Genomic DNA, 10,679 nt, shown 5'->3' on the forward strand with positions numbered 1-10,679 from the left:
TTACAGAGTGATGGAGTCTACACCACACACCACGCATGACATAAATTAATGTTTTCGAATGTTGGCGTGTCGGTGAAGCACGAACATTCAGCTACTTTTGGACAAACTTTGTACGTTTACTAATCTAATTTCTGCACCATATGTGGATCGATTTGGATGAAACTTGAACCACGACATGTCGTTGACGACCCGGTTCTAACGACACCTCAACTGTGTCCGTAGCTCCACCGGTCGTCCTGTTCCGGACACTTTTCACTCGAAAAAATTCAGAGAATGATAAAAATCCAAACAATTACAATAGGGGGTCCATCCCATCTATAGCTGCAGGCAGCAATGCACAGAGTCCAGGTTAGTCACACTAATGGAATCATTGTGAAAACAAGCCAAAAAACAGAAATAAACGATAAACTAACGTAACCATCAACTTTTGCGCAACGGAAAACCAAAAAAGGCGAGTAGAGTCGAGTCGAACAACAATGAAACAAAAAGGACAGCAGCACAAAGAGTAACAATAAATAATAAAATATTGATAAAAAGTAAGTCAGTCAACTATGCTGTGGTTTTATTAAAAAATATATATATATATTTTTTAAAAAATAAGGTAAAATTCCCCCCAAACCCATCACATGGGCTTGGATCTCTCTCTGGGCCAAATGTGATGAGACTGTAACGGGTGTGGTTAGGAGCCAATTGCAGCACAAAGACAGGCGGGGATATTTGGTAATGTCTTTTATTTGTAGAGCAGACGGAAGACAGGCAGGGGGCAGGCAGGATACGTCGTCGGGGACAGGCAGGTTCGATAACGAGGAGTGCAGACAGAAGGCAGGCGGGGGGGGAGGCAGGATACGTGGTCGGAGCGAGGGAGAGTCGGTAGGGGGGAATCATTCCGGTGAACGCTGGAAAGTCTGGTGCAAGCATCAAAGACAATCTGGCAATGGGTGATTGATGAGAGAGGCATATATAGTGGTTAGATTTCAGATCTGGAACAGCTGTGTGCGCAGGTGAATGGAGTTGGGTTAATAGGACAGGTAAGTAGAGGGGGGGGAAGGTAGAAGAAGGCGGAGATCATGACAGAGACGTCAGGAATAAAACTTCATCTGACCAAAACTGTCTTTATTCAAAGTTCTTCTTATGATTCGTCCTAAATATGGCCACTGATACTACTTTAAACTTCACATTTCAGAGATACAGAGAGAGTAACCCTGCGGCCTTTAACTTATCTGCCAATGAAGGGTTATGATGAGTTCATTACCAGATGATGCTCCAAAGCTCCCCCACCTAAAAAAAAACCACACCCCACTATTACGCATGCATTTTTATAATCTGTATAGTGAGATTGGTTGTTTGATTTTCAGACTGTCTTAGTACTCTGTATAAGAAACTGGTGGAATGATAATCTTTTATTCATGAAAAGATTAAAAAAAACAAAAAACGGACAACTTAAAGCTAATGTTACTCTAAATATGCACATAATGCTGGTTATGGTGTGTTTTAATATAGTTTTTTTGTATATATTTCAACAATATAAATATCATGAAGAACTATAACTTCACAACACAACTATAATTGTGTCCACTAATGAAATTGAGCTTGGATTAGAATATATCCAATACAAAGACCCACTATGAATAGTCTGCATCAAAACAATTTAAGCAATTAAGGGGCGGTTTTGCAGACACGGATTAGACCCAATCTTGGACTCAATCACACTTTTAATCTGGACTCACTTTTACAGTGTAGCATAAAAAAAATTGAGTTACCAGTAAATAACATACAATCGTCATGTTAATCTGTATTTATTCACTTGACCCATATTTTTCCCGTTCTTGTGGACGACGGCAACAGTTGTCATTGTCACCTTTGTGCTCTTCTCCCACCATCCTAGAATCATCCATGGATTATGTGCTGAACCATGCTGATCGTTACCTCTTCAGCCCATATGTGTACCCGGCCACGTGGCACGAGGACGGCACGCTGCGTCAACTCCTCAGCCTGTTTTTAGTGACCAACCTGGGAGCACAGCTCATCTACCTGGGGTTTGGTTTCCTTAGTTTTTACTGTGTCTTTGACCATGAGCTTATGAAGCATCCGCAGTTCGTTGAGGCAAGTTGCTTTTCACCGAACAGATTGGTATCTTGTCAGCAAGGCAAGCAGCACTCAGCAAGTAAAGCTGTTTTAACGCTGTTTGTACTGTTCAAGACTTGCTGATCTACAATTGGTGATCAGAACTGTTAATGGTTAATCATAGGCCCAGCACATTCTCATTGTCGCAATATTGCTGTTTTCCCAAGGCTAAATGGCCTATACTGTATGTGGTCGGTGTCCTTGTCTGACGGGATCACAGAACCAAGTATGGAGAGAGATCAAACTCGGGACAGTCGCCATCTTCTGGATGAGCTTCCCCACCGTGGCCTTGTTCTTTGCTGAAATCAGGGGACACGGCAAACTCTTTGACGACTTCAACGAATCTCCTTTAGGTAAGAGAGAAACTTTGGGCGCATTACAACTGCCGCCAGGGTGGATTATTTTCCGATGCTTTAATAATGAGACATTGGCTAAGGTGAGTCGAGGCTGAAATACTTTCTCAAACCTTTATTCTGGGTGCTCTCTGTCCTAGGCTGGCCTGGGATTTTGCTAAGCATTGCCGGCTTCCTGCTCTTCACAGACAAGTGCATCTACTGGATACACCGGGTCATGCATCATAAAAGCATTTATAAGGTGAGCTTCAGAATGCCTATTACGGTACACCTGTATGGAATCTGTGTGGAAAAAGTTTTTAGCTTTAGCTTGTATCTTCAGTGTCGCATACACGGGTAGGACATTTGTGTGTCCAACTATGTGAAGCCTCACTGTTGAAAATATTCCTGCACTCATTTTTATGACACATACACAAATATTTCTACAGCTACAAATACTTTTTACACATGTGCACATTATTTCTGTGTGCACAAAACTTTTTTCACACACGCACAAAAGGTTTCTGCAGCTGCAAAACATAATTACACATTCACAAACCATTGTGTATTTTGCCCATAGTATTGGTCATGTTCCCAAAAAGGAAAAAACGTGCACCTTGGTCTGGGCAATCTGGTCGTCCTTTGGAAATGAAACATATTTGACTGACGAGGCTGGCCAATGCGATTGACTCAGCCTTCCCCACATCGCACACAATTGATTTGTCCAATCCTATAATTTCACCAATGACTTGGTAGAACGTCCCAGATGCAGAGAAATGCAGAGAAACGAGGCGCTCCTCCTTCGGTGCCTCCTTCGGGTTCTGCATTGAAGTTTTCGCCCATGACAAGGTCTGCAATGTACTTAATATCAGCATTCCCAAAGCGAAAACCGAGCATACAATTTATTGATATATATATATATATATATATATATATATTCATTCAGTGGTACTGTATATTGCTCTAGGGGTTTTGTATGCTCAACGTCCACCCTTTGATGGTATCCTCTCCTACGAAAATGGTGGTGGCGATGGATAGTACCCGTCAGGTCAGTGCCTCTCTGTAACTCTTGGCTGTGTAATTGGTGTTTTCAAACACACACCAAATAAACATCAGTTGGCTGATGTTCTTTGGCCCTGTGTTCAACTAAATCAATCATGCCAAAGGCTGATAAGCTCTATGTTCACTACACCAAAGAGGTGGAACCATGGACTCGAAAGGACCTAATTCCACTGTTGCAGAAACCCACGCACTGCTGGGGGGTGTTAGGCACTATTATGCCTCAATAGTAGGAAGTTTTAATTATACAAAAGGTGGAGAAAGAAAAAGCCATTTGGGTTGAAATCACCCAGAATGTGAATGGCATGGGGTCTGGCCAGAGGAGGACCACAGAGAAAGTCAAATTTAGATGGAAAAATCCTAAGGCCAGGGCAACATACTGAAAAAAAACACCCAAACAGGCAACAAGCCCTCTACTGTCAGAGAGGTGATTTCACAGATGTGGTTCTTGACATTATTGCAGGCGAACGCTCGCAAGCTCTGCACAGGATTCAAGGTGTTATAGGGGATGGTGAGTCCACGATTGTAGAGAGGAAGCCAGCTCCTCCTAATGCAGAGAAAACATTTATTCTGGATCTCTACCCTGTTATTGAAGAAGCAGGTGGATCCTCACTGGTAGAGTCAGCAGTTATTGCCACAGGAGTTTGAAAAATTGAAAGAGCAGAAGTACAGATTTGTCTGAATCACTCTTACACAACTAAAAGCCAAGGCAAGACTTGAGATCCGCCTCCTAAAAGCAGGGCTTCAAAAAGCTGGTCTCCACAAATGAATAATTCTGAACGTTCTTTATTTTGCTAACTGTTGGACTGTTTGACTTTAAAACACATATTCAAATGATCCACAATGTATTTGTGAATAATGTACATTTGTTTGTTTTAATGAATTTGTTGCAGGTCAAATGAGGGGTCTGTTGTAAAAGAAATTAAAAACGGAAGGGGACATTTTTGTTTTATTGTGCTGTTTTGTCTCTTCAAATAAAAACACTCCCCACGCTGGCTATTCTACAGTACCAACTGTTATTTCCATGGCTAGCGGCCTACATTGTGATATGTAGTCCCATTTAGAGCACCGGTAAACCAAATTTGTTAATCTTGAAAAGTTTGTATCTGGATCAGGGTGATCCAATCTAATTTTGCTATGAAAAAATGGCACAAAAGATGGATTACCTGATGCTGGGTAGCAAAAAAATGGGATTTCAAATCTGTATCTTTCTGATCCAGATTAAACTTTTTAAAAACTGGGTCCTGGCTGTGGTATGGATCAGAAGAATGTTTGGAGACTGAGTAAATGTCATTCTTTTGCAATTGTTATTCCTCAACCCCACAGCATTTACATAAGCAGCACCACATTTTTAAGATCCCCACGCCCTTTGCAAGCCACGCCTTCCACCCGGTGGATGGCTTCCTTCAGAGCCTGCCCTACCATGTCTACCCTTTCCTCTTTCCGCTCCACAAGGTGAAGGCTTAACCCTCCTTCCTTTACACCATTTACACCCCACTGGGGACAATTCAGTTACGTCAACCTAAATTAGAAACGGGAAAACCGATATAAACCCCTCAAACTATCAGTATCTCGCCACTTCCTCCCTTGTGACTCCTCCAGGTGGTCTATCTCTCCCTCTTTGTCTTCGTCAACATCTGGACCATTTCCATCCATGACGGCGACTACCGCCTCCCGGGTCCCCTGGTGAAGGCGATCAACGGAGCCGCCCACCACGCCGACCACCATCTCTTCTTCTACTACAACTATGGCCAATACTTCACACTGTGGGACCGCTTGGGCGGCTCGTATCGACACCCGTCGGCCCTCCTGGGGAAGGGGCCGCACGACCACATCCGCAAACTCAAAGCAAAGGGAATGTTATGCTGATAAGAATGACTTATTGAAAGACGTTAAAATAGATGAATTTGTTTTCAGTTGATCCTTCTGAGAGGGGTTTGGCAGACTGTTATAGTAGCGCTCACCTTAAAGCAATGGACCCCTTAATGATAAAAGACTAAGACCTTTCAAAGTGCTATTTTAGGTCTGGTTTTGTTAACACCAAAACAAGCTGAAAGGATCACTTTAATTTCTCACATTTTGGGGACGTTTGGGAGGTCATGCTTGTTTAAGAGCACAAACTTGTTCTTTTAGACCTTTACCCCTGCTAAACATGCTGGGAGAGAGAGAGAGAGAGAGAGAGAGAGAGAGAGAGAGAGAGAGAGAGAGAGAGAAAGATTAAGCAAGGGATAACAAGGGGGGATGCAGAATGATAATTGAAACAGTTGGACTTGCCTGAGCTATTTCAGTTATGAAGTATAAGATGTATATTTTAATTTCAAATGATGTCATGCTGCAATCCCGACCCAGCGTACGTTTAAAGCCCTGAACACTTCAGTCATAGCTGTGTAAAACTCCCTTCATTTTTTGCAGAGGGGAGTAGTTGATGTATATTATGATTCCCACTATATAAATATATTGTTCCCTCATTAACACCACACAAATGACTCAATCTTTTTCTCAACTCATTTTAAGACTTAAGTGTAACAGGATAACATTGCGAGTCCTTGTGCCAACTATATTCCATTGTCCCCGCACCCCCAAATATAGGAGGTCTACACCCGTCCAGGTATGAAGGGACAGATCGAAAACCCCCCTCCCGCTTTTAGGTTCCAGAGTTGGGTGTGTTCTCGTGTAGGCTTTGGAGTGCCAGGTCCGTCCACTTCATCTCCTGTTCTTTCACAGACTCTGTCGATCCGCCGTTGTCCTGCTCGGCCTCGGGCAGCTCGCTCTGCAGAACAACAAGCGGGACCAGGTGACATTTTTTTTTAAACCAACAAGGCTTAGAAAGACAGAAAGAGAAAATTACATAAAACATTGTCATCAGTATAGGCCTTGAATCGGAATGAGGAACGATATATCATTTTGCAGATAAACAACATAGGGAAGGAAGGAGAGCACCCAAGTGGTGACACTAAAAACTGCTACAGGATATAAGCGCAGAGCTAAAAGATTGCATATTATTTGGCTTGAGGTCAATATTTGCATTGTTTGTACCTTAAGGGCCGGGTGATTCGGCGATGTTAGGCTATTATCCAAATGACAGACAGGGCCATAATGCTTTTTCCCGGAGCCAAACATGAGTGGCATTGAGACAGAGTGCTAAATCGCCTTGGAAGTTACGTCAGACACTAGGTTTTAGGAGTTGTACTGATTCAAGATTCAAAAGGTTTATTCGTCATATACACACTTTCATACATATTTGCTGTGAAATGTAATGAATGATGGGGCCAGGCAATGAATGCAATGAATGATTCAAATTCTCCCCTATGGGGTTGAGAAACCGGATTCCCTTCTTGACCTTTTTCCTCCTCATTCACAAACCTTGTTACATTACTCAGCATATTTTCTTCAGTAATGGTGGGGACTCGTCGCACAATGTTCCAGAAGAAACGGGAGGAACTAACTAACTAACTACATAGATAGATACTTTATTCACCCCAAGAGAGAAATTACAGTGTCAGCATAATATCGTCAAATAGACAATAATAACGTAAGTAATGGAATAAAAAAAGAAAAAAAGAAAATGGCAATATATGGAAATATACAACAGAACGTAATGATTACACTAAACCTAACTATAAACAAAATATATAACCTAAAATATAACAGAAAAACCAAAAAAAATCTGGGGGCGGGGGTTCTCAAGGAAGGAAAGGATTTGATTATTTTGCTGCAGAGTTTAAACCCACCCAGTCAGTTTAAACCGCACGTATACTATCTTTTTGTGAACCACAATCCGGATCTATATGAGCACTCAGCTGCAGAACCAGAAGGTACAGTAGCACTTCATGCTGTAGAATAGGCCCTGTTACATCAGGGCACTGGATATGACAAGTACCTTTAATTTTAATACTCTACTACTACTAAGTACTTCAATACTTTTAGAATATGGACATATAAAGGAGGGAATGTCAATGCAGTTCCTTCACTATTACTTGAGTAATTTTGTATCAGGGAATTTTGTACTTTTCCTGGAGTGAAAGTTCGGAGTACTTCTTCCACTATTAAACAAATCCAACCCCATTTGATAAGATTTCACATTCCACTTCACATGCCACTTTAATTGCACATATCTGTACATACATAGGCATATTCCCTCTATCTATTCCATTTTATTTTATTGTATTTTATTCTATATATTTTTATCTTGTTCTATAAGTATTCAACTTACTGTATTACGTTTTAGGAGTCAGTTAGTCGGTCTATTAGAAAGGAATTCTTTACTTTTATTTCTTTTTTTCCTAGGACATATTGTGTGCTATCACCGGGTGCGTTGCATTACATTTCACTGCATATATGTATGAAAGTATGTATATGTATGTGACAAATAAAAAAAATCTTGAATCTTGAATCTTGAGATTTACTCCCTGTTTACCCCCACTCCGAGAAGATGTGCTATTGGGAGATTGTCCAAATTTCAAACCCGGTCTATACTATAGAAAGAACAAAAAGAACGGATCTAGGGTCGAAACAGTCATTATCGTAGATTATTTTATGGCTCTGATGTCTTGCAAATGAAATGCTCTTGAAGTTTAACTACTGCTCGTTCTGTTGCGGACCACCTGGAACCTGTCGAAGGATCCCGAGAGGGTCCCCGGACACCACGTTGGGAGCCACTGCTCCGGTGGAGAAGAAACACACGTACGCACTCCGGGGTGGGGTGAGAAGCGTGTGGGGCTTCAGTTTTGGACATCCACTTGAATCAAAACAACAAGACTTTCGGCCAGGTTTACCAGCGGGATGGTGACGTCTTCGTACGGGAGCCGGTCCTCCCTCCAGGCGTCGTCAGTGAGGTCCAGCACTCTTCCATCTCTCTGGAACTCACTGTCCATCTTCTGGCCGAGGCGGGGATCCGAGCTCACAATACCCACTTCTTTTTTTGGGGTTTTTTTCCTAAAGAAGTTTGCGAGGCTAATATCTTCAGGAACAATTCTACGGCATAAACGTCCGCCTGCTCCGCTACGCTCTTGCTAGTCCGTCGTTGCGCACGCAGCGCCGCCTGCTGTGCTGGGGTGTTACGTCACATCCGGTCTAACGGTCTAACGACGTAAAGTTTGGTACGTTTTCTTTTATTGATTTTCAATTTTACGCCCATTCAACACGCGTTTGAGTCAAAACAGAGTGCGTTAAACAATAACGACAATAAATGAATACGCAAATAAATAAATAACGATAAAAAAATATATATAATAATGATATCCACGCTTTACCGCGAGCCATTCTGGGGTCGCTACGGTAACCGGACACAACTTCCTGGAAACGCGGTTGTTCTGGATACACCCGTGGGAAACACGATCGCGGCAGTGTGCGCCGGTGGTACTGGACGATCCAGAGCGAAGCCACGTAGTGAAAAAAAATATATACTTTTGAAAGTGACATTTTTATTCCGAGACATGTCGGCGAGTGGACGGATAGCTGCGTTTAACCCAGAGGATCGAAAAGTAACGTAACGCTGAGCCTAGCTACCCGATAGTTACTGTGGTAGCGACGGTACTTTAGCGCTAAAAGTGTCGTTGAATTGCTTTTCGTTTTTTGTCAGAACGAATATTAATGGCATACGAACTGAAAGACAACAATTGTGTCGCATTTTTCTTAATCATTTTGATTTTTATATATATTTAATAATAATGATTCATATTTGATTATATTTTAGTTTTTGATTTTTTTTTATACACCAGAGTATAGTGGGTGATTTGGTATAGGTCACTGTCAGTCCAGCGTAGGTTATTGCGACAGCTTTTAAGCACCTTGTAAGCACACAATAAGTTTGGTGCCTGAGTAACCCTTCCCAACATGACTTAGTAACTCTACCCAACATGACTTTGTAACCCTCCTTAACATGCCTTTGTAACCCTACCCAATATGACCTTGTAACCCTAGCCTACATGACTTTGTAACCCTACTCAACATGACTGAGTCTACCCAAGATGACTTAGTAACCCTACTCAACATGACTTAGTAACCCCACTCAACATGATTTAGTAACCCTAGCCTGCATGAATGAACAATAGCTGTTGCACTATCAGTTTGCTATTTTTTCTTCGGTTCATCGACTAGAACAGTAAATCTCAACCTATTTTGGTATCAAGGACCCGAACTTAGATACACATTAGGGCCCAGACCCCATTGATAAGATTTTGTCACTGGAACTACCGATCTTAGATTTCTATTATTAGATTATGATTGTATCAAAACCTCCATACCCCTCTATACTGTAGTTGGGGAGATAACAGTGAAACCATGATCAAAGCAGTCGTTGTTGTACATGGCCTCATGCTAACGTCTTGCAAAGTAACTAATGGTGAAATTGAACTAAAAGTCATTTTGATCGGACCCACGTTGAAAACCATTTCTCTAGAAGGCTAGGGGATGCTGTTGATTTCCATGTGAAATGTGGGTTTGTGAGGGCCTCACAGTGGGGCCCTCTGAAACTTCACTGTGATTAAGGTCTTTATTAATAAATTTGGTTTGACTTGCTGTTTTTCATCACATAAATATTTTTATATAATCAATCTTGTAAATTAAAATTTTACGATGAACATGAATTTCAGCAACTCTTACAGTTTGCCAATTGAGCATTTGAATGTTCAGTGAATTGAGATTGACCTCCTGTCTTTTTTCCCCTCTTTTAAAAGGTACCACAAGGGATGTCAACCTTTGAAGACACACCGAGAGGCGGTGATCAAGCTGGGAAATGTACTGATCCCGGAAACCCAGTTTTCTCCTGCATGCAGATCCCAGCGTTTAAAACGCCGCCCATGCTGTGGGTGAAAGCCCAGCATCCCCTGTATAAGACGACCTCGAGTGTGTACGGCGCCCGCCCTGTGACGTCTGAATGCTTGCCGTCTTCCTATCGCCCTCGGTCACAAAGGTTCTCCAGGGGACTGGGACTCTGTGGCATGTACAGCGACACCTCACTCAATACAGCCCTGGACAGGAGCCGGGTATATGATAACCCTAATTTACAGCATACTCTCTGAAGTAATACAGAAATTAAACATGGGTGTCACGAATAAAAAGCCTTTTGTGTTTGTGTTTTTGGTCCAAAATGTTTAATAATCTGATGTGTACCTCTACATAAAGTACATGTTAGGCCATCACCTTGTAAATAGCCTGGTGGAA

The 10,679-nt window shown here is 42.0% G+C and overlaps 2 protein-coding genes across 2 annotated transcripts; one reads left to right on the forward strand and one right to left on the reverse strand.

Moving 5' to 3' along the window:
- Window positions 1–1,893: 1,893 nt before the first annotated feature.
- On the forward strand, window positions 1,894–5,426 carry LOC307231715 (lathosterol oxidase-like; the record flags this gene model as incomplete). Its single annotated transcript, XM_080002503.1, has 5 exons — window positions 1,894–2,103; window positions 2,345–2,477; window positions 2,618–2,718; window positions 4,842–4,970; window positions 5,118–5,426. The coding sequence occupies 5 exons, from the start codon at window positions 1,894–1,896 to the stop codon at window positions 5,382–5,384; spliced, it is 840 nt and encodes a 279-aa protein (XP_079858629.1). The 3' UTR covers window positions 5,385–5,426.
- A 582-nt stretch (window positions 5,427–6,008) lies between these two features.
- Window positions 6,009–8,556, reverse strand: anapc13 (anaphase promoting complex subunit 13). Its single transcript, XM_080001905.1, has 2 exons — window positions 8,291–8,556; window positions 6,009–6,285 (listed from the first exon to the last, which is right to left on the reverse strand). Exons 1-2 carry the CDS (start codon window positions 8,387–8,389, stop codon window positions 6,160–6,162), a joined length of 225 nt encoding a protein of 74 aa, XP_079858031.1. The 5' UTR covers window positions 8,390–8,556; the 3' UTR covers window positions 6,009–6,159.
- Window positions 8,557–10,679: the final 2,123 nt, after the last annotated feature.

This window comes from Zeus faber (genome assembly GCF_960531495.2).
Source record: "Zeus faber genome assembly, chromosome: 6".
NCBI lineage: Eukaryota > Metazoa > Chordata > Actinopteri > Zeiformes > Zeidae > Zeus > Zeus faber.

Bases quoted from the DNA above. Each gene is read 5' to 3' on its own strand.
- anapc13 (XM_080001905.1), bottom strand. From the start codon at position 8,389: ATGGACAGTGAGTTCCAGAGAGATGGAAGAGTGCTGGACCTCACTGAC. The intron at 6,286-8,290 runs GTAAACCTGGCC...GTTGTTCTGCAG, and splicing joins AAGACGTCACCATCCCGCTG to AGCGAGCTGCCCGAGGCCGA.